We start from the raw sequence: 24081 nt of genomic DNA, 5'->3' as shown, positions 1-24081 counted from the left end.
CGTTGTGGTCGCACCTTTTAAGTGGGAGTGAGAAACTATGCTTTCGTGAGGTTTTCACCTCCGCATGGGCTAGGGGATCGCTTCAGGAATACATCCGTACTTATGTCTTCGTGAGGTTTTCACCTCCGCACGGGCATAAGGAAATGTATTCCCCTGAACCGAACTTGATCCATCTGAACCTATAATGGGCGAGGGTCGAGGAATTTGCTGGTTCAGGTACCTTTACTCTAGAACTAAATCACATATAGTGAGCTGTAGGAACCCGCCTTAGGTAGAATTACACTTAACCCTAGTGGTTTCCTGAATAGGCGGTTGATAATTTCTTGATTACTTTGATTTTTATTCTTATGCATGAATTCTGACTTGGGTTCTTCCTTCTTTCTTTAATAGTGATTGCATAACATTTTCATCCTAAAAGGAGATGTCGATATACGGTTCGGTTACTAATAGAAAGTTTTGCCATGAAGAATGAATTCCTTGATAAAGTGAAAGACAACGCGTTTGTTCAAAGATGGTCGGAGAATGCACAGTTAGAGAAAGGTGACAGTTTGACAAAGGAGTACACGTCAGAGTTATGGGACTTTACTCGTATTAGTGTGGTTCAGAACGATCTTCAGGAGTTGAAAGAATTATGGAGTCACTGGGATGATAAGATGAAGCAGCTACTATACTGTAATTATGGTGATGTTCCTTATCTCCTCGATGTTAAGGTAGATAGGTATTTGTTCCGCGCCATGGCTCAATTTTGGAATTCCGCCTACAGTTGTTTTACTTTAGGAAAGGTGGATCTAGCACCTATTATTGAGGAATACACAGCCTTGCTTCGCTGTCCGAGGTTTCAAGTTGATAAGATTTATTCTAGAGCTATCAATACCCCAACCTTTGTAAAGAGGTTGATGAACATCACTGGGATGAGTGAACAGTGGGTTGAGGCTCGGGTCCAGCAGAAAGGCAGTGGAAAGTGTATCCCTTGGGAAAATTTGAGAGATCTGATCCTGACACACCCTGACATGAAGAAAAGAGTTGATGTCTTCGCCTTGAGCATTTATGGTTTGGTTATTTTCCCTAAGGCTTTAAGGCATGTAGATGAAGCAGTCGCCAATCTATTTGACCGACTAGGTAAAGGAGTCATTCTAGTTCCTGCAATCTTGGCTGAGACTTTCAGATCTTTGAGTGTATGTCGGAGGTCAGGTGAAGGCAGATTTATTGGGTGTACACAACTCTTGTTAGTATGGTTTCATAGCCACTTTTGGAGGGTAGAAAAGGCCTCTTACCGACCTATTTTCGCAGATTACTCACCTTTGAAAGAGATAGTGGCCATATCGAGAAAAGATGACATAACAGAGGAAAAATGGATTGCGATACTTCAAAATCTCTAAGAAAAGGATATCGAATGGAAGGCCCCTTGGATGGTTTCTGATGAGATTCTCTACCGATGTGGGAGTTATGATTGGGTCCCTTTGTTGGGGATTTGGGGAGCCATTGGATATGCCCCTCTACTGGTATTGAGGCAATATAGATCAAGACAATTTATACCGATGACACAAGGGCTAGCTCAGAGTGGGTTCTCGTATGGGGAGAAAGACTCCAAGAAAAAGAACCGTGAGATTTATAATGCCTGGAACCAAACTTGCCGGATAAAGAGAGTTGCTGTGAATCCAATGGTAACTCCTGAATATAATGAATGGTGGAGTAGAAGGGTTAACGATAATATCCCGAGGCCGAATTTAGAATAAGCTCGATCGATAGAGGAATATCTGCGAGTGGTTCCCTCTGAATTGGAAATCATAAAGCAAGACTTCGAAAAGAAAACCTCAGAGTTAGAAAGGAAAATAGAGCAGCTGGAGGAGGAAAAAGTATACTTAAAGTTGGATGTTGATGTTCAAAAATTCGAGGCTGAGAATTTGAGAAAGGGAAAGAGAGAAGTTGATGAGGACCTAGACAGTCTGAAGACTGATTACAAGCAGCTGCATAAGTCAATGAGAAATGCTGGCTTGGGTAAAACGTCTGAACAGTGGAGGCAAGAAACCCAAGAGGAAAAGGCTAGGGCTGATTGGTGGGAAAGAAAGTTCCACGATGCTCAGGCTCGAGAAGTCACTTGTAAAAAGAGTTTGGATGATGGCCAGAATGAAAAACAGATGTTAAGAGCTCAAGTGGAGGAGTTAGAAACCGCACTACAGCAACATCGGTGTCGTAACTCAATAATTGAATTAAGAACTAGTCTAAGCAAGATCGAGAATTTGAAGGGGAAAGTAGAAGAACTTGAAGCTACACTTCAGAACTGTGAGAATCAAATTGAATTATTGGAAGCAAATAATGAGCAACTAGGGGAGAAAATTCACCGATCTCAAGATCAGGTCCGAGATAGGGATTACTTAATGGGTGAAGCTATAGCTCAGATACAAGAGGTGGGTGATCACTTACAGACTTTAGCGGTCCAAGCAGATGTGCTAGGAGTTAAATATGAGTTAGAATCAGATCGGGGGCGAGAGTTAGCCTGCCTTCTTAGGAAAGTAAAAGCTTTGGGTGTTAGGGCAAGACCGTATATGTAATTCATTTTATGTAAAAGATTTTGTTTTTCAGTGAAGTTTTCTAAATGAAATTGAATTCGAATCGACGTCTCCTTTTTGCATTCATGTCATGCATTTGCATTACATTGCATCGCATAACATCATATACACAAAAGAACCTTATTAATTAGTGGCCATTTATCTAGTTACCGTAGAACACCGGTACTACACACGAAGGAAGACAAAGGATATGGATCAGAGGTTTGAGCAAATGCAAAAGGAGATGTAAGAGCAACTGCAGGCTCAGATGCAAGAGCAGCTGGCTAAGATCCAGCAGGAAATGAGAGACCAAATGCTGAAGTCTCAGAGAAACATGCTAGAATCACAAAATAGCATGATAAGCCAGCTGACACAGCTGTTTAAAGGAGGGTCTGACAAAGGAAAAGGCCCTATGGTTGACACGAGAAATGACAATGAGGATTTCGCTTGTCCTACAAGTTTTACGCCAGCAAACATGCAAACACAACCACCAAGGGTGTCTGTTAATGTCCAACCTCTTTATTAAACTGGTACCTCAGCACCAGTAAACTTCCCAGCGGGATCGAGCACCAACCCTAAGGATAATCTAGCAAACCCCTAGGTCCCTGACTTCGACGACATAGCAGAGGTGGAAAAAGAAAAAATAGAACTGCCCAAACAAATGGAGGACCAATATAAATGGTTGGTGGAGAAGTTCAAGGCGTTGAAAAGTGTTGATAATTACTGCGGAATGGATGCCAGAGAGTTGAGTCTAGTCCCAGATTTGGTATTACCTCCCAAGTTCAAAATACCAGAATTTGAAAGATACAACAGAACTAGTTGCCCTGAGGCTCACATCATGATGTTTTGTCAGAGAATGACGGGTCATGTCAATAATGATCAGTTGTTGATTCACTGTTTTCAGGACAGTTTGGCTGGGGCTACGGCCAAATGGTACAATCAGTTGAGTCGTACCCAAGTTAAGTCATGGAAGGACCTAGCTCAGGCCTTCATGAAGTAGTACGGCCATATAACAGATATAGCACCGGACCGGATCACACTCCAGAATATGGAGAAGAAGCCAAGCGAAAGCTTCCGGCAGTATGCTCAGAGATGGAGAGAGGTCGCTACATAGGTCCAACCACCGTTGCTAGAAAAAGAAACAACCATGCTCTTCATCAATACATTGAAGGTGCCTTTCATTACTCATATGTTAGGTAACACAACCAAGAGCTTTGCAGACATAGTAATGTCTGGCGAAATGATAGAAAATGTCATAAGATCAGGTAAGATAGAAGTCGGGGAGAACGAAAAGGTCAGCCCCGAAGAAAAGAGAGAATGAAGTAGGTAATGTGAGCTCAGGCTACGCAAAATCGGCCACTGTTAATCAGTCAAGGGCGATAATCACAGGCCAGCAGGCCTCACCAAGACGGGAGCCTAATATGAGACAGAATACAGAGAAGTTTCAATTTACTCCTATACCAGTGACATATAGGGAGTTGTACAAAAGTCTGTTTGATGCACATGTAATGGCTCCTTTCCACTTAGAGCCGTTGCAACCCCCATACCCTAAGTGGTACGATGCAAATGCTCAGTGCGAATACCACGCAGGGATTACGGGGCACTCGATAGAAAACTGTACCTCATTCAAAAGGTGCATGGAAAGGCTTATCAAAGTAGGTGTTCCAAAATTTGATGATACACCTGGTACAGGAAATCCGTTGCCTAGTCATACTGATAAAGGGGTAAACGCGATAATTGAGAATGTGGGGAGAAAAGTCAAGCTGAATATCGCGGAGGTGAGAACCCCATTGAAGCTAGTTTGGAATGAAATGCAGAAGAGAGGTTTAGTCCCGCAAGGGTTGGGAGATAAAATCCAAGATACACGGAACTATTGTGAGTTCCATCATGAGAAAGATCACGAGATCCAGAATTGTATTGAGTTCAGAGCCCTAGTACAGGGTCTAATGGATAATAAGGAATTGGAGTTCTTTAAGTCCGTCGAAGAGGGGGATGTATGCTCGCTAGGAGGAAAGTCGAGTGAAGAAGGCGGCAGAGCCAGCTGTCTAGTGATAATTATTTCGAAGCCTAGAGTTAGTAAAGTAGAAGCAAGAATTACACCAAGAGTTATAATTCAGAAGCCAACAGCTTCCCCTTATAAAGATAGCCATAAGGTGCCTTGGAATTATAACTGTAGTATAGCAGTTTCAAAGAAGGAGGGTTCGATTAACACGCCAAACATAGAAGCCGAACCAGCAAAAGGGAAACTCGTCATGTTTAGGCAAGAAGCAGAGAGATCAGAACCACTAGTTAATGAGCCAGTAATGGAAAAGGAAGCCAAGGAGTTCTTGAAGTTCCTAAAACACAGCGAGTATAATGTTGTGGAACAACTACACCAACAACCGGATCGCATATCGGTATTGGCTCTGCTGTTAAATTCGGAGGTCCACCGCAACGCATTGATGAAAGTGTTGAATGAAACCTATGTTGCGGATGACATTTCAGTTAACAAATTGGATCGTCTCGTCAGCAACATAAGCGCTGACAATTTCATCTCCTTCAGCGATGATGAGATACCACCAGGGGGTAGGGGGTTTATTAAGGCTCTAAATATCACTACACGTTGCAAGGGGTATACGCTACCCGGAGCACTAGTTGATAATGGGTCCGCATTGAACGTGTTGCCGTGGGCTACATTAAACCGTTTACCTATAGACAGTTCCTATATGAAGACGTGTCAGAACATAGTAAGAGCATTTGATGGCACCGAAAGGAAAGTAATGGGAAGAATAGAAGTACCTCTTCAGATTGGCCCAAACACGTACGAGGTAGATTTCTTCGTGATGGATATTAAGCCTTCCTATAACTGTCTATTAGGAAGACCTTGGATTCATTCAGCTGGGGCAGTGCCATCCTCGCTGCACCAGAAGCTAAAGATGGTTACTGAGGGTCGGCTAATAACAATAAATGCAGAGGAGGACATTATTGCGTCAGTTGCCAGTGATACACCCTACATAAAGAATGACAACGAAGCAGTTGAATGTTCATTTCGATCATTAGAGTTTGTAAACGCAACGTTTATAGTTGAAGGAAACAGGATTCCGATACCTAGGATATCAAGGGCTACGAAAATAAGCCTGCAGTTGACAGTTGGGAAAGGCGCGTTACCTGGCAGAGGACTCGGGAAGCACCTTCGTGGAAAAGTTAGAGTGCCAGTCTTGGTTGGCAAGTGGGATCGCTTCGGTTTGGGATTCAGGCCAGATGCAAGCCAAGTGAAGAAGGAGTTTGAAAGGAAACAAGAACAGCGGAGAGCGAGATTGAGAGGGACAGAAGTCAGGTGGGAACCGATGAACTTCCCCCACATTTCTCAAACATTTGTATCTGGAGGGTTTATTCATTCCATACAGTATAAGGTGAAAGAATGAATAACTGAAGATGCTAGGGGAATTTGGAGCATCAATGTCATATTTGAAGAGGAAGCAATGGAAAGAAATTTATCAGGCATTTGCTCGTATGAGCCTGGGAGTGTTTTGAATAACTGGACTGTAGAAGAAATTCCTGTAATCTTTAGAGATAACACAGAGTAACCCACTTGTTGTCTTCTAGCCTAGGGACAATAAGAATCTTTTGTGAAATAGGCTCATGTTTAAACATTATTATTTTCAATAAAAATGCATTTTCATATATCGGTTCGAGCGATTATTCTTTTTTCCTTTTCATTTCATACATAATCATACCATACAGAGGAATTATTCATTTTGTTTTCTTTTGGTATTCTCTTATACTCATAATAGGCCCCCGGATGTCAACGTCATGAGTAATGCTGATACGAGCCCGGAATCTCCTTTTGAGCAAGACATGCACTTTGAGGGATTTCAAGATTTTAAAGAGGACGAAGATCGTGGTTTATCTCTCGATTTGTTAAGGATGGTGGAGCGAGAAGATGAACAGATCCTGCCACACAAAGAGACTACTGAGATTGTGGCCCTGGAAGAGGGGAAGGAAGTTAAAATTGGCACTTGCGTTAACGAAAAAACAAGACAGAACCTCATTGAGCTGTTGCAAGAATTCAAGGACGTCTTTGCATGGTCATACCAGATATGCCCGGTTTAAGTACCGATATTGCGAAGGCACCATGTCCCTACAAAAAGGAGTACAAGCCGTTCAAGAGAAGCTCAGAAGGATGAGACCCGATGTAGCAATGAAAATAAAGGAAGAAGTCAAGAATCAGTTTAATGCCGGATTCCTACAAGTGGTCAATTATTCAGAATGGGTAGCCAACGTCGTCCCTGTCCCTAAGAAAGATGGGAAAGTACGGATGTGTGTAAATTACAGAGATTTAAACAAGGCCAGCCCAAAGGATAACTTTCCATTGCCTCACATAGACACTCTAGTAGATAATACGGCAGGCTATTCACTGTTCTTCTTCATGGATGGGTTCTCCGGGTACAATCAGATCAAGATGCATCCTGAGGACATGGAAAAAACCACATTCATAACTTTATGGAGAACGTTTTGCTACAAGGTGATGCCCTTCGGGCTAAAAAATGCAGGAGCCACATACCAAAGAGCCATGGTAACCTTGTTCCATGACATGATGCACAAGGAAATTGAGGTCTACGTTGACGACATGATTGCAAAATCCCGAACTGAAGAGGAGCATGTGCGAGTGTTGAGGAAATTGTTCCTGAGGTTGAGGAAATTCCAATTAAAGCTCAATCCGTCAAAATGCACCTTCGGAGCTAGGTCTGAAAAGTTACTTAGCTTCGTAGTCAGTGAGAAGGGAATAGAAGTTGACCTTGATAAAGTCAAGGCTATACAGGGGCTACCTCCGCCACGAACTCAGAAAGAAGTCCGAGGTTTTCTAGGGAGACTAAACTACATCGCACGGTTTATTTCGCAACTGACAGAGAAGTGCAACCCCATATTCCGTCTTCTTAAAAAGCACAATCCTGGGGTTTTGGGATGATAAATGCCAAAAAACCTTTGAAAAGGTTAAACAATATTTGTCTAGTCCCCCAGTGCTAACACCACCAAGCCCTGGTAGACCATTGATACTATACTTAACAGTATTTGATAATTTGATGGGGTGTGTGCTCGGCCAACACGATGAGACTAGGAGAAAAGAAAGAGCGGTATATTATCTCAATAAAAAATTTACTGAGTGTGAAATGAGGTATCCGCCAATTGAGAAGCAATGTTGTGCTTTGGTATGGACAACACGAAGGTTGAGGCAATACATGTTGTACCATACAACTTGGCTAATCTCAAAGCTAGACCCTCTCAAATACATGATGGAGTCAACCGCTTTAAATAGAATGATGGCCCGGTGGTAGATTCTGCTCTCCGAATTTGACATAGTCTATGTAAACCAAAAAGCTGTGAAGGGGAGTGCAATAGCAGATTTTCTAGCCAGTAGAGCTTTGGAGGATTATGAACCTTTGAATTTCAATTTCCCCAATGAAGATCTAATGTATGTAGCAATCGCTGAAGGGGACATGCCTGAAAATCATTCCTGGAAATTAAATTTTGACGGAGCATCAAATGCCGCTTGAAATGGAGTTGGGGCGATTAATATCCCCAAATGGAGATCATTATCCGCTCACTTGCAAGTGGATTTTGACTGCACAAATAACATGACGTATCACGAGGCATGTATCATGGGAATTCGGGCACTATAGACCGCGAAATCAAAGTATTAGAAGTGTACGGAGACTCTGCATTGGTAATTTATCGACTTAAAGACGAGTGGGAAACGAGATCCTAAATTGATCGATCGAAAGTTAATCCCGGAGTTAATTGAAAAGTTTGATGATATTACCTTTCATTACCTCCCGCGAAGCGAGAATCAGATGGCTGACGCCTTGGCTACACTGGCTTCCATGGTCAAAGTAAATGAACAGAAGGATATGAAGCCAATTCAGATGAGTATTTGTGAGGCCCCAGCTCACTGCTGTAATGTTGATGAAGAAGAAGAGAGAGATGATCATCCTTGGTATCATGATATCTTACAATATGTGAAGAGCCGTGCGTACCCAGATAAAGCAACCGAAAATGATAAAAGAACATTGAGGAAGTTAGCCAGTGACTATGTCCTAGACGGTGAGGTTCTATATAAGAAGAGAAAGGATCAGGTGTTGCTAAGATGTGTTGACGCTGTTGAGGCAAAGAAAATTCTAGAGGAAGTCCATGATGGTGTCTGTGGGACACATGCCAATTATTTCACAATGGCTCGACAAATCATGAGATTCGGATATTACTGGTCTACAATGGAAGGAGATTGCATCAATTACGCTAAGAAATGCCATAAGTGTCAAATTTATGGAGACAAGATCCATGTGCCTCATTCACCCTTCCATGTTATGACTTCCCCATGGCCATTCTCAATGTGGGGCATGGACGTCATTAGGCCAATTTTGCCAAAAGCTTTCAACAGAAATCGATTTATTTTTGTGGTTATTGACTACTTTACCAAATGGGTAGAGGCTGCTTCGTACGCCAATGTTACAAAGTCGGCGGTCAGCAAGTTCCTGAAGAAGGAGATCATATGTCGTTATGGTATGCCAGAAAGAATTGTATCCGACAACGCGTTGAATCTGAACAACAGCGCAATAGCAGAAGTCTGCAGTTGGTTCAACATTAAACATCACAACTCATCACCATACCGCTCGAAAATGAATGGGGCGGTTGAGGCAGCTAATAAGAATATCAAGAAGATTGTGGGGAAGATGGCGAAGACTTACAAAGATTGGCATGAAAAGCTCCCATTTGCCCTTTATGCTTATCGGACATCTGTCAGAACTTCTACCGGGGCAACACCTTTCTCATTGGTTTATGGGATGGAGGCAGTTTTACCTATTGAGGTCGCCTCCGAGTTTTATCAGAGTTGAAGTTAGACGAAGCAGAATGGATCCAATCTCGTTACGATCAACTAAACTTGATTGAAGAGAAGAGGCTAAAGGCTATTCGTCATGGCCAAATGTACCAGAGGAGAATGATGCGAGCCTATAACAAAAAAGTTCGCCCTAGGGTGTTCCATGAGGGAGACTTAGTGTTGAAAAATATTCTCCCTATGCAAAAAGATTTCAGGGGGAAATGGATGCCAAATTGGGAAGGACCCTATGTGGTAAAAAAAGCTTTCTCTGGAGGGGCATTGATACTAGCAGAGATGGATGGCAAGAGCTTTCCTAACCCAATAAATTCGGATTCTGTCAAAAGATATTTTGCTTGAAGCACTCGAGGTGAAAACCCGTAAAGGGCGCCAAAAAAAAAGGAGAAGCCAATGTAAAAACCCGTAAAAGGTGCCTTGAGACCAAAGGGGTTTTGAGTTGAAAACCCGCAAAGGGCAATTCAAATTTCAATCCAAATTGGGGCAAGCGGCAATCTCACTACACTTGAATCGACAAAGAGGGGATAAGCTACATCTTGGGGCATCAACAAAATGCTATAGATCCTCTGAGCGCATGCCAAGTTTAAAAAGGTCCTCGAGGAGTTCGTATGCAGAAGCTCAAATCTGCAAACTGGGGACCTATTCATTCCTTTTCATCTGCTTTTGTATCTCAAGCAATGACCGCTTTTTGTTGATACATCTTTCGCAAATTCGACTCGAATAAATTTCAGTTCTACCTATCATTATAATCTTTTTCGAGTATTTTTATTGAAATAATAATTAATGAACTAATGATGCTCTCAAAAGAAGGTTTTGCATATTACCCTAAAAGGTTTCTAAACAGTACGAGAACCTAAAACAGGCGATTATTTAGAACTCACCAAGCTTAAAAGGGCTAGAAATGTGTGAGAAATAAGGAATTAATTGCATCTCCAAGTCCTCTTCTACTGAGCTGAACAAGAAGGCATATGTCAGGGACGTTACCTTAGTAAACGACGAGCGATGACAACCCAAAAATTAAAAATGGATCATTCTCATGACATTTTGCATTTTGTGCATTTAACATCCATAATACATGTAGTTAGGAACATTTGGTTCACATTAATCATGGCATAAGCATGTCACTCTACTACAGATGGATTCCCCAGTAGACAATGTAGCAAGATTACAGATATCATCAGCCTTATCTTCACTGAGCAGGAGTGAAGCAGGTTAAATATAGCAGATCTTATCTTCGCTGAGCAAGAGCGGAGCAGATCAAATTTTGGTGAATCTTATCTCCACGTACCGGCGATGGAGCAGATTCCAATCATCAGCCTTATCTTCACTAAGCAGGAGTGAAGCAGGCTATAAACCAGATCTTATCTTCACTGAGCAGGAGTGAAGCAGATCGAATTTTGATGAATCTTATCTCCACGTACCGACGATGGAACAGATTCCAATCATCAGCCTTATCTTCACTGAGCAGGAGTGGAGCAAGCTAAATACCAGATCTTATCTTCACTGAGCAGAAGTGAAGCAGATCGAATTTTGATGAATCTTATCTCCACGTACCGGCGATGGAGCAGATTCCAATCACCAGCCTTATCTTCACTGAGCAGGAGTGGAGCAGGCTATATACTAGATCTTATCTTCACTGAGCAGGAGTGAAGCAGATCAAATTTTAGCGAGTCTTATCTCTATATATCGGCAATGGAGTAGATTTCAGCCACCAACCTTATCTTCATTGAGCAGGAGTGAAGTAGGCTAAACATACAGATCTTATCTTTACTGAGCAGGAGTAACGCAGATCAAATTACAACAGATCACATATCCGTGAAGCAGCAACGGAGTGTTTTGAAACAATAAAGCGCGGTGGGTTGCGGCAAGGAAGACAAGACTCAGCTGGCCCAGGCAAATTTGGCCCTTCTAAAAATCTTTGCTTTGTTCTCGTTACACGACAATGAGCAAAGAGGGGCAGCTGTAGGACCAAATTCATGCCATGATCCAATACAAGAAAAATAGGCACAAAAATAGACCCAAACAAGGCCCAAACGAACAGAGACTCAAAGTTGTTGCATGAGTCCTCGCGCGCACGCCTCTCACCAAGATCCCACTCCGCCGCCTCTCAATTCCGAGATTTTCGCAGCTATATCTTCAACAGAAAACAACAAGAAGCATAGTAACAGGAGGAGACTTGTTTTTCCCTTGTTTTATTTCTAGGCTATAAAAAGCCATTGAAAATACGGTATAAATGAGAGTTTTTTTTTCGGGGGAATCAAGAGAAATACAGAGAAATATACCAGATTTCTGAGTAAACTTTAAATACCATCCAATAGAATCAAAGGTGATTATAGTTTTTTTTTTAAGGTTTTTAGCCTTTGTTGTGCATCTACATTTTTTTTCCTTATTTTTGAAAATAATCAAACAAAGTTTTAAAAGAGAAAGGAGGGCTTACCTGGTCTTAATCCGTGAACCGGCGGTGGGGTGGAGGTGCGTGGCACCAATGATCCTCCAGGGTGGCGCAAGCTAAGTTGAATTCCTAGCAAAGAAAAATGGAAAGGGAGCAGGGAAGAAGAAGCATTCTGCTTCTTTTTGTTTGAAAAACAATGGGAATAAGAAATAAAATGGGTCCTGCAGAACCATTCAATAGCTTTTAAAGTGACGGGGCCCACGTGTTTTGCCCTTAAGGGGTCAATTTGTGCATCAGGTCCCTGTACATTTTCTTGCTGCCCAAATCTGCTTCACTTTTGTTTTTGAATTTCACCCAGCAATTTTGTGCAACTTTTAATTTGGTCCATATTAAATGCTGGGTTCAGAAATTTGAGTAAATTACATTTTTACACCCCCTTGTTCCACGTGCCCTTCAATGAGGTCCTCCTTTCCCCTTTTATTTGTGCTTTATCCTAGAACTTCCGTTTTGATCTCAATTAAGCCCTATTTTGCTTATTTTAAACACTTTTATCACAAAATTAAATTCTTTTGGTACTATTATTATTAATCTATTGCTATTTTATTTAACTATTTTAGGTTATTTTCCTATTATTTATTGTATTATATTTTTTTACACTATTATTTATTATACTTATTATATCATTTTCGTTATTTTTTCTTCCATTTAATTTAGTCAATTTGAGTTATGTTTCACATTATTATATTATTTATTTATTTTTATATTTGTTATATGCTTTGTATACGTTTTTTAAGTAAAACTAATTATTTTATGTATAACTTGTTATTATATGTATTACATTATTTGGCGTATCATTTTTTTTCTTTTGCTAATAATCATTTTTTTCCTGTGTTATTTCTTTTTATATATATATTTTATAATAATTTTAAATATAGTTTATTATACTTATTATATTTTATTCATCATATTTTTTTCCCTACCGTTTACTACTATTATTTTACTATCATTATTTATAATTTTTATATGTATATATTCTTCGTTAAAGTTTTTTTTTATAATTTTTAATAAACCTACTTTATTATTTTATTATTTTTATATACCATAGTTTTTTTTCATTGATTTTTTTTATATACTAAATTATTATTATTTATTTATTTTTTTCGCCTTCTTTGTTTGTTTTGAATATCAAAATATCCCTTTATCGGTTCACTCTCAAAATTTTTCAAAACATAGGCAATGTTCGATATTTAAAGAATTCAAAGGATCGTGCCCTAACGTACTGGATTTCGCTTTCTTGGTCTGCTTTGAATGTTCGAATACCCTCTTAAAGCTAAAAACGCACGTTTTAAAGGCAAGATCACATCCGAGGGTCAAAAATATTGTGTCCTAACGTACTGGATGTAATGTTTTACCTCAAGGTGAGATGGTCTTTAATACACATTTGACTTACCTAAATGTTTTAAAAGCCAATAAAAGGAGGATCGCATTTTGAACTCTGTCCAAATCTTTAATTTTCGACATTGAGACACTAAATAATCAATCAAGTACCAATTTTGGGCGTGTCGAGGGTGCTAATCCTTCCTCGTACGTAACTGACTCCCGAATTAATTTTTTATTTTCGCAGACCAAAATCGTCGTTTTGAAAAATTTATTTATTTATTAAAAACGACCGTGTTTTGAGGTGAACCAATCACACACTATTAAAAACGATTGGTGGCGACTCCCAACTTTTCATTTTCAAAGTCAATTTCCCGTTTTCAAAAAATGGTTTTGACACATGTAATTCAGACTACTTATGTATATGGCATATAAATTTATTAATATATGTAAAAATAGCTTTTCCGAAAAATATTTTCAAGAAATCTGCCAAACAACAGAAAATATTTTATATAGATTCATTCAAACACCAGAAAAGTAAATATTTTCAGAAAAGTAAATCATTTTCTAGAAATCATTTTCCGGAAAATATTTTATTGGCAAACAAACGGAGCCTAAAATAAGTTTAGAACTCAAGATTCGTGTTTCATTTTTCCCTTAGTTTCTTGGAAACCAAACAGAGAACAAAAAAGAAAAAGAAAGAAAAGAATAAATCTCAATATTAAAAACAAATGACAAATAAATTTAAGATGTTTTAACATCGAAAAGGGTGGCCGGTGGTGTTATGCTGGCAGATGGGCTCATCAGAAAGGGTGTGGTCATGGTCATGTTTTGTCGTCATCGTTGTTGGATTTCCCCTTCTTAAAAGAATTCAAATGTTAAGAATACCACCATTAAAATCTTTATGTTGCAAATAAACAAAAAAAAAAGTATTTTGAATTAATTATAGAGAGGTTCCTATCTTTAATTAAAAGTAAAAGAATGTCCCATTAGCAATACGTGAGTGGATTAACGGAATTTTAACGATAGTGACCAATTCAAATATTTATTTTAATTAAAATGACTAAATTGGCAAAAAAAAAAAATTAGAGTGACAACACTATTTTTGAGTTAGTAAATAGGGTAAACTGCACTAAAAACACTAAATACAAGTATAGATTTAAATTATATAATTTTATCAAATAAAAATAGGGTAAACTGCACTATAGGTCATCCAACTTTGCTTAAAGTTTGTTTTTAGTACCCATAAAAATATAAAACCTCCCGAAGTAAAGAAATTTGGCGACGCTGTCAATTCACAAATTCAAGCAGAAGCTTTTGGAATTAGAAGCTATTTCAAAATAGCACTTTCAAATGCATAATAAGAAAGAAGCGTGCAGAAACTTTCAGCGCGGCAGGTACGTCCTCTTCTTCAGTTCTTCTTTATTATCTCGCCTGCTCAATGGTTCATATAAATCGGGTAATACTTAGAGCAATCTCTAGGAGAATATAGAATCTGTTGGATTCTCTTTCCCCCGTTCCATCTTACTTTAAAGAGAATGGCAAACACTAATTTTGGGTTTTATAGGAAAAACCACACTGCTCAGATTTAGATAGGTTCATTGTGAATGGTAGTTTTAGGTTAGGTTCAGAATCAGAAATTAGTACTTCAATCAACGAACCAATTGTGCTCCGCGTTCAGTAAATATGAGGAAAAAAAAATGAGTTTCTCGTGAAATAATTGCTTAGCTGCAAATTTGATTAAGTTCCATAATGAATCTTTAGGTTTGTTGTTGTTGTTTAGTTTTTATTTTTTTGAGTTGAAATCCAGTCTCAATCAAAGAAACTTCAACATATGTGACAGTCTATTATATTCTATATGAAAGTAATTAATATGCTGCGCACATATGGTGGGACTTGAAAATGGTTGCTTAAAGTTTTCCTTGTTTAACCTGTTCTTTTGGTAAAGCTTTAAGCTGAAGTACTGCAACATATCAGACAAACTGAAGTGAAGGGAAAAAAGTTGGGTCAATTAGAGCATTAGGGAATGAGTAATATGATGGAGATTTTAAACAATCACTCCCATATGTATTGTTGCTGCTATTGTCTTTCTCATGTAATATATTTCCTTAATTTTAATGGAAATTTTGACATCTTAAAAGACTGCCAATACGCTTCTTAATTTCATTCATCCTGCTCGGATGCATGGGTGACAACTCTTCTTATTCTCCCGTCCTCTTGAATGATTGAGTGAAGATATGAAAATGCTACTTTACACTATTAGTCTTTACATGAGTAGCTGCTCCGTCATGTGTCTTTATTTCACAAATATTAATGGTTTAAACTCCTCTATTTTCTAAGGTCCTCGCAAGATTTCACTAGTGGCACATAAGTTTATCTCTTTTTCCTGAATTTATGAATATCATGCACATCTGTCTCGTTATTGTGAGATCTCAGTTTGAAACCTGAGACAAAGTCAGACTGTTATTAGAAATACTAGTTGCCTCCTTTGATCTTTGTTTGTTCCCCTCTCCAATTTTATCATATTGCTGTTGACTTATCTCTCTATAATTTGCACTATTTTTTATGTTTGCTCTATTCTTGTTTAGAGGTCTTAGTCCATGCATTTGGTGCTCATCTGTCATCTTTCAAGTTTTTAGAACCTATCCGAGTTTGTAAGCCAAGATGGTCTTACCTCTCCCATTTGTCATCTAGTCAGTTGTTTTTCTACTATTCGCCTTTTTCAAAGCTTTGCTTATTTTTTTATCTTTTGACTCTGTTGATATAGAGTATAATTATATTTTAAATTTTGAATAATTATACTCCCCAATGTTGTTTTAGCATCTGATTTCTCATTGAACAACTTAAACAACTTAAAAAAGCTTCCTCACTGATTCTTGCTCAAACTTAGCACCCTTAAGCTGTCCAACCATTTAACATAATTAGGGTTGTAATGAATTGAGTAGAGCTGATTGGCACTTGCTCAAACTCGACTTGGGTAGATCAGACAAGCTTGAATAATTACTAGGCTTAAGAAACCTTGTTCAAACTATGCTCAGCTAAGCTAATTGGAGCATGTTAGTCGAACATGAGCTACTATTGAGATCTTATCTTGACTTGCAATAGAACAACTTAAATCCTTAAACAGAATTTTGTTGTGGACCAAAATGCTGCAAGGGCTTGAAGCCAATCAACATATTTTGGCCTAGGTGACCATTGGCAATTCATTTGGTGCCCCCAAATGCTTGACCCTATTTTGTTCAGGGGTTGTTCTGTAATATGTACAACCCACTTGTTCTGCCTACATCCTTAAGGGATATGGGATTGACTGCAAGAGAAGTTCTCTCTTTTCCCATGATTCAAAATTTGTAATTTGCTCCAATTCATGTGCATAAAATAATTTAACAATCATATTTATAAAAAAAATTGTGAATGAATTTTAATCTATTTATACCTACTTTTTGATGATATAGACATTAAATCTTGATTTTAATTGTATAAAAGGTTATTAAAACTAAAAACTAAAAACTTGATACTGATAAAAGAAAGCTCTTCCGTAGCTTTTCTAACAAGCTTCTTCATGAATGGCATATTGAGCTTGTTCATGATAATAGATGAACGAGGTTTACCTATGATGAAACCTGGTTTGTTTATAAATCAAGCCTCAAAATTTGTTGTTCAAACTCATTTATTAAACTTTGTAAACCAACATAAATTAATTCTAGCTAAGCTTGTCCATGAGCAATTCAAATGTACCATTTCATTCAAACGTATTCATTTATACCAACAGAAACAAGATATTCAAATGTTCAAACTCGCTTATTTAACTTCATAATCCAACCTAAATGAGCTCTAGCTAAGCTTGTTCATGAGTTATTCAAACTTCAAGCTTACTTTTTGCTGTCTTATCATATTTCTTTGCAAGTTGTGCTTTTCTAGGTTGTACATCTCCACAACTACGGAAATCTTTGTAACAAGTTCTTTTAACTTGATTTTTGTTGTACTTCCTTGTTAGACCACCAAGATTTCTTGTATTCTTGTTTAATGGAGCACCTACTTTAAATTATGTGGGTACATCCTCAAACACTTTTTAAATGTGACGAGATATTTGTCCAAAAATATTACCTTGTGCAGCTCATCTAGGCCCATTTAGCATATATGTTAGTTAGACTTATCAGTTGGGTTGACAGGTTGGTTTCAAGTCGAGTCAATCTAGTTTTAGTTAATTCGGGTTTAAAATCTGAGTAATTTCGGGTTGGGTTAGTTTCAAGTTCGAGTCATTTCGAGTTTGAATCATTTCATGTTCGAGTCATTTATGTTTGGTACTTGGATTTTTCTGGTTGGGTGATTTTGGGTATTGCTATTCAGGTTTGACACTTGGATTATTTAGGTTTGGGAAATTTAAGATTTAAGTTATTTGTGTTTCTTATTTAACTTATTTTAGTTTGATAAGGTTTGATTTCTTTTAATTTTAAAATAAAATTATATTAAAGTGAAACAAATTATTTAAATGAGATAAAATTATTATAAATTTAATAATATTAAAAATAATTTTTGAAATAAAATATAATAATAAATTATTCTAAATTTAAATTAATTTATTGTCTGCTTTTATAGCTTAGCTATTAGCATCAATGCATGACATAATGGTGGAGCATTTCATTTTCTGAAACCATCTTCATCAACTGAAAGTTTAAAATCATCTTTGGTAAGCTTTTTGAAGTTTTCTTCTGAATTCTCCATTTAAAATTCTTGATGATAGAGTTGTTGAGAAATCTGCCTGATTTGTTCATCCATCTTACTGTTTTCCAATTTATAAAATCTATGGCCATCTTCCTCCCATGTATGTAGAAACAAAGTAGAGAACATCATCAAATATGGTGTGCCTAAGAATGACTTTTTTTATAGGAGAATAATCAGAAACCTCTTTAAGGTACAAAAATTAGCAATTAGTATTCCTTTTAAAGTACTTTTTTTTTCAAACCTTGAAAATAAATGGGCTTATTTTAGTTTAAATTTGTTATTATGGATAGAGTTTAATACAATATTTCGACATCCTCTCTTAATAGGATAATAGTTTTAAAACCATTAACCCCTTCCAACCCACGTATGGACCTAAATACCTCAATTTGTAGCCATGCACTTGATATATTTAATTAAAAATACAAAAAGATATGTTTCTAATATTTCACTTGAATTGATAGGTTTGTGGGTTCTTATACTTGATTTATTATCTTTTATTTTCTTAGCATTTGTTTTCTGCCTAAAAGTTTCTTGATGAAGTATTAGTTTCTGCATTTACATAATCTTCATCTCTACACATTATGTGTCTAATTGTTCAACACTGTTAGATTACTAACCAATTCTTAATCTTTGGCCTCTCATTCTCCAGCTGTCAGTATGGTGAAAGGTGCAAATTTCTTCATGTGATTCAGCAACAGCCAAAGTCTAATGCATTTGGATTTGGCACACAAGCTATCTCACACCAACAACAAAAGCCGAACCCATTCGGTTTTGGTGTCCAGAACAATGCTCAGTCAAAAGGGGCCAATGATTTTGGAAATAAACAGAGCCAGTTCAAGGTTAAAAAATTGTATATAACAATTCAATCCACATGTGGTTATTTTGATTGATGATGTCATTTCTGTCCTTCCTTTGTTGCATGAAACTCGGGATGTTTTTGGATGCCCTTTGCTTCTATTAAAGGGTATCCTAAGTTTATCTCATCTTATTTTTTTCTTTATCATATTGTAATAAATTATTCTTCAGAATACATGGACCCGATCTTCTGCAAGCAGTGGTGCCCCTTCATTGCGGCAGCCTGACAATCAGCCTCAGGCAACAAACCATAGGTGAGGAGCAGTGAGTGGTCATGCCATCAATTTGTGACATATTCATTAGTTGAGTTCTATACTTGACAAAATGTGAAACTTATGGATGCAACAGATGCAATGATCCTGAGTCCTGCAAACGTATTATTGCTGAAGATTTTGAGCACGAGAGACCCTTGTGGAAGCTTACATGCTACAGCCATTGGAAAAAGTATGTTTTATCATGTAGATAATCTACAAGCCTTTCAATGGGTTCTCAACTTCTACCATAGTTGTTGCAAAGAGTGTTTTTGTATTTTAAGAACAAAATATCCTCACAAGAAGTGGATAGAAAGATTGGCTTTTTATTTCAGGTGTTTTAGGCCACCGGAAAGAATGACATCCTCAAAAACTTCACTTTTGTTAAATTGAGCACACGAATTAAAAAACATTAGACTGTGCTTTGTCTAGCAAATCTTCTATTGTCTAAATTCTAAACTTATTGACTAGTGTAGTCGAGATAAAATTTTCTAACCGTTTAGGTGGTAGATACATTTTATTGTAATTATGAAATGGTATGGGAAATTAATGTGGTCTAAAATTGCATTCTTTTGTTTTAGTTCCCCTTGCGATATTGTCGGTGATGTCAGCTATGAAGAATTGCGGGCAGCAGCTTATGATGATGCAAAACGTGGGTTAAGCTTGCAATCTATTGTGAGGAGATCTTCAATACCTTACTTTCCAGATTTACAGTTAGATGTTAATCATATCTACATGCTCACCTTAGTATACCTCTGTGATTTCATGCTTAATTTTTACTTTGGAATTATTTTTTCAGACATACTTTTGGCTATTTCGTATATTTTGTTGTAGCTTGGGTGAGAAAGTAAGAAACCTGCAATAAAAGGTGTAATAGATCCAGAGGACAGTTGCATAAAAGACAAAATCAGTTCCAGATATCGTTTACTTGAATTTCTTGCAAATAGCTGAAGTACCATTTGATATAGGGCTTAAACCCTAGGAACTAGGAATTAACTTGCTAAGTCTGAAGTTTGTTTCAACAGAATGTACTTATACCCTATATATACACACACAAACACTCTCATATAGATTGATAGATTAGAGAATTTCATAATAGATTTTCTTTGCTAGCCTTAAAAGAAATTCTCTGGCTGCTTATAAGACAATTTTACTCTGAATAAGTGAACAACTCTCAATGTCTTATCTTCAAGTTACTTTGTTCTTGTTTATGTACCAACCATTTCTTTGTAAATGTTATTAGTGGTATTTCTGTTCTGCAAAGAATTTTATGCCTTTGTCTTATCAATTTTAAACATTGTTACAAAAATAATGTTTATCATACTATGTAATGGAAACTAGTGACTAGAGCTTACTAATTGCTTAAAATCCCATAACAGATTGAGCGAGAGAGGAATTTACTGAATTCAAAGTTAGTTGAGTTTGAAAACTTTCTTCGTAATCCCTATAGGGGACCTGCTGGCTCTGCTGCGGCACAACAAATTCCATTTCCGGGAGCCACTACAACTGTCCTTTCTCCCACTACTCAAAATACTGTCGCTCCTCAAAGCAATGTCCCTCCGTCAGTCTCCAGTTTTAGTCAGCTGGGAGCTTCACTTAATACAGGATTCTCACCGGGGTAAGAATATTTTATTTGGTCTTTCTTGAGTTTTATCAATGACTATGAAAGTCCCAGACCCTAAGTTTAGCCCTCAGGGTTTTGTAACCTTGCAAAGAATTTTCTCAGGCCTTCTGTACAGTCAAATAATGCCTCTGGGCAACCAACTTCTTTCTCAAATTCAGCCCAATCTTCAAATGTATTTTCAGCAAACAATGTTCCATCGGCCAATGCCTGTAAGTTTCAAGGTTTACCATTTGCGCTATTCATGTACATATAATATGCTTGCTTCTCATTTCAGTAATGACATGGCAGTTTCATTTGGTAACCAGCAACCTAACCAGTCAGTAGTAGCTTCCTTCCCCACAAATATGGCCAACTTCAGCAACAGTAGTGCCACTAATCCTGCCATTAATCAATTTTCTGCCGCAGCAATATCAACGCAAAACTTCAGCTCATCCAGCATACAGTCTCCTGCTTTCTTGAATGTCTCGCTCTCAAATTCTGAAGTGGTTGGACGAGAAGCTACAAATGTTCAGTTAGGGTATGTTAATTGAGAAATTTTCTCTCCATTGGGAAATAAATCTTTTCTATTCCAAAAAATTGTTTAGTAGCTAGCCTTTTTGTATTTGTATTGCCTGAACGAGTTTATTGGTATGATGGGATATCAGTTGGAAATAAGCTTATTCTTATTTCGGAATGTGACAGAAATAACTTGCCAACAACGGTTGCTTCTGGGGACTCAAATATTTGGTTAAAAGAGAAATGGACTCCTGGAGAGGTAAAGGACTTCAATTATATGCTAATATATCTATTTATATTTTAAGATTGAGTTAGAATCACTAGATCGACTCCTGGAGAGGTAAAGGACTTCAATATATGCTAATACATATATATATATATATACTAAGATTGAGTTAGGATTACTAGATTTCAAGTAGCATGTTAGGGCTAACTTTTTCGGGATATCATCTTCTGATTCTTTTTATTTTTTTTCCCGTTCACAAAAGAAGGCAACTAGCTGCTTTTATGGATAATAGTAGCACATACACAAAATAATTTATGCCATTTACTGCCGTTTGCAGCTAAAAAAGGGCAATCTGATATTTGTGATATTGTTTTGTTTTGTTTTCTGGGATTCTTACCTGAAACTAGACTTTCCCGTTATCTAGATTCCTGAAGAAGCTCCTCCAGATGCTTATGTTTAGCTGTGGGATTCACGTCAGAAGGATTACATGTTATCTGAATGGCTTGATCATTCTACTGAAAATTCTTTGTTTTTAGTAGGAAATTGATGTGTGGATGAACTGTAAAGGATAAGAGGACTTTTAAATTCTAATTGATTTTGTGTGTAACACAATCCCTGAGCTGCCAGCAAAAGTAGTTGCTATAAATGGTTTCTATGATGAGGACTCAACATTTCATCAATTCTAGCAATTCCTCTTCAATTTTCTACTTTGATATCAAATCCTGTTTCTTTAGTCCGTGTATAATTTTCATGTATCTTGTGCTGCTTTAGAAAGATATTTCTATTAAGGTCTCTAATAATGTTTATGTCGACTGAATTGCTCCCAACGGTTAAGGTTTCCAAAGATGGAATTTTGCTATAGCATGCCTAGCCAACACTATATACTTATTAAAAAACACAAAGCCAATTCAGTTTTAATTAGATTTACATCAGCATTGTTATTAGTATAGAAAGACGTGATGCAAAAATATTCAAAATTTTTATCCTCGTTGAGATTTACTTATTAATTAAATTTTGAATTAAACAACTTTACCCTTGATTAATTAGTTAATTATTCATTATTCTCAACTTTATATTCAATAATGTTCAATTGAAAATAATAAAATTCTAATTATATATAAAAATATTTTAATTTAATTTTTGAAAGAAAAATATTTTAAATTATTATTAAATTCAATTATAAATTGCATTATATTATAATATAATCATGTGTTAATCATAATGTAATTTTTAATTTTTTGGACGTTGCACATGCAATATTAATTGTAATTATAAAGAATACATTAAATAATTATAGTCAGATTAGACTAATGATCAGAATATATCCTATATCAAAATAAAATTATGTAAGGCCCATATATGGTGGGACACAAACCAGAACAAATATAGATTAAGAGTTTATGTGGTTTACACAGAATGAAACATGAGATTTCAAAATTTTAAGAGCCCTAACATTGTCATTAAACTAAGACCTAATTAACTCTAAGTTAATATTAAAAAACTTCTAATATCCCTTACCCGTCCTGGCAACCAGTATTGATGTGAGGTGTCATTGGAGCACTTTTGTGACGATATTTTTTGGATTTATTTAAGAAACTAAATAATAAAATATTTATATAAAATCATAGAAAATAGATAAAATCAAAATTTGAATTTTAAAATCATGTTTAAACCATTTAGAAATTAATTGTAGGTGTTCAGGACCAAATACGAGCCTTGGAGGGCTCAATTTCAACAAAACAATGCAATGTTACTGTTAGGGGCCCAGGTATTGATACCTAAAGCCTTAGGTACCAGACCCGAACCCTTGTACTATCTAATTTAACATTCTATCGGGTTTGGGTGTAATACTCATGACAGGAATTCTGAACCCTAGACATTTAGGATGAATTTTTTCCCTTTTTAAATTAAGAACCGATGCATACAATATGGGTACCAAACCCTACGTTTAGGGGATCAATTTTTTAATTCAAAACACCAAAAATTTATTCCAAAACACCTCCCACCGAGACAACCATGAAAAATGCTTCAAAAATAATCATACACAAGTAAATCTCTTCATAAAACTTGATAAATTTAAACCATTATCCAACAAAATTTTCATGAAACAAGGCTAGCATAATGAGACATTTATAAAGTCATTCAATTTGAATAATATCATCCCAAATTATATCTCAAGATATTGGAGGGCTACATGCATGCAAAGTAAAATTCCCTTATAAACATGAATTTGGAAAAATAATGAAACCTTCAACAACTACATCACAATCTATGTTTCAAATACTAATTAACATATGAAATAAGTATGTTGAAGCCCTAAGCACATGTCACAATACTTAAATACACAAATTTCAATTTCTTATGGTCTTGATTGTTGTGTAATGCTTTAAAAAGGGTGAAAGTTTCAATAATCTCAAAAATACAATTTACACGTAAAGACAACAACATTAAACATAAACATGCTTAATAAATTCAAATGAAAAATATTATATTTACATTACCTAAATGGCACAACAACCACATGCTGAACAAGCTTATAACTCACTCATGCATGGAAACATAGCAAACTAAGATACAATAACTTAACCAATAGTTAAAGCAATGGAATACAACTTGCAATCCATAAGTCATTTACATAGTCATTAAGGTAGTCTTTGGAAAGTCACCTAGCAATTGGATTTTAGTGTAATCGTTTGTTATTACACAAGGATAACATGTTTGG

The 24081-nt window shown here is 36.8% G+C and overlaps 4 protein-coding genes across 5 annotated transcripts; all 4 read left to right on the top strand.

The window, feature by feature from the left end:
- The first annotated feature begins 1409 nt into the window (after positions 1-1409).
- On the top strand, positions 1410-3075 carry LOC128291767 (uncharacterized). Its single transcript, XM_053027052.1, has 3 exons — positions 1410-1664; positions 1794-2534; positions 2812-3075. Exons 1-3 carry the CDS (start codon positions 1410-1412, stop codon positions 3073-3075), a joined length of 1260 nt encoding a protein of 419 aa, XP_052883012.1.
- Positions 3076-3515: 440 nt separating this feature from the next.
- On the top strand, positions 3516-6641 carry LOC128291766 (uncharacterized). Its single transcript, XM_053027051.1, has 3 exons — positions 3516-3720; positions 3939-5865; positions 6323-6641. Exons 1-3 carry the CDS (start codon positions 3516-3518, stop codon positions 6639-6641), a joined length of 2451 nt encoding a protein of 816 aa, XP_052883011.1.
- Positions 6642-7122: 481 nt separating this feature from the next.
- Positions 7123-8083, top strand: LOC108458989 (uncharacterized mitochondrial protein AtMg00860-like). The gene is made up of 2 exons (XM_017758366.2): positions 7123-7485; positions 7865-8083. The coding sequence occupies exons 1-2, from the start codon at positions 7123-7125 to the stop codon at positions 8081-8083; spliced, it is 582 nt and encodes a 193-aa protein (XP_017613855.2).
- Positions 8084-14419: 6336 nt separating this feature from the next.
- LOC108458023 (zinc finger CCCH domain-containing protein 16) lies at positions 14420-22079 on the top strand. 2 transcript variants are annotated; one of them, XM_017757254.2, is made up of 10 exons: positions 14420-14583; positions 18558-18747; positions 18935-19017; positions 19112-19207; positions 19596-19689; positions 20394-20632; positions 20741-20847; positions 20927-21155; positions 21320-21392; positions 21784-22079. In XM_017757254.2, the coding sequence occupies exons 1-10, from the start codon at positions 14540-14542 to the stop codon at positions 21817-21819; spliced, it is 1191 nt and encodes a 396-aa protein (XP_017612743.1). In that variant the 5' UTR covers positions 14420-14539; the 3' UTR covers positions 21820-22079. The 2 variants fall into 2 exon arrangements, with proteins under 2 accessions (XP_017612743.1, XP_052882436.1); XM_053026476.1 differs by lacking the exon at positions 14420-14583 and having other exon boundaries at positions 18618-18747; positions 19596-19666.
- The last annotated feature ends 2002 nt before the right edge of the window (positions 22080-24081 follow it).

This window comes from Gossypium arboreum, chromosome 4, assembly GCF_025698485.1.
Source record: "Gossypium arboreum isolate Shixiya-1 chromosome 4, ASM2569848v2, whole genome shotgun sequence".
Classification (NCBI taxonomy): domain Eukaryota; kingdom Viridiplantae; phylum Streptophyta; class Magnoliopsida; order Malvales; family Malvaceae; genus Gossypium; species Gossypium arboreum.
The sequence above is the reverse complement of the archived record's forward strand: the minus strand, read 5'-3'. Positions and strand labels throughout refer to the sequence as shown.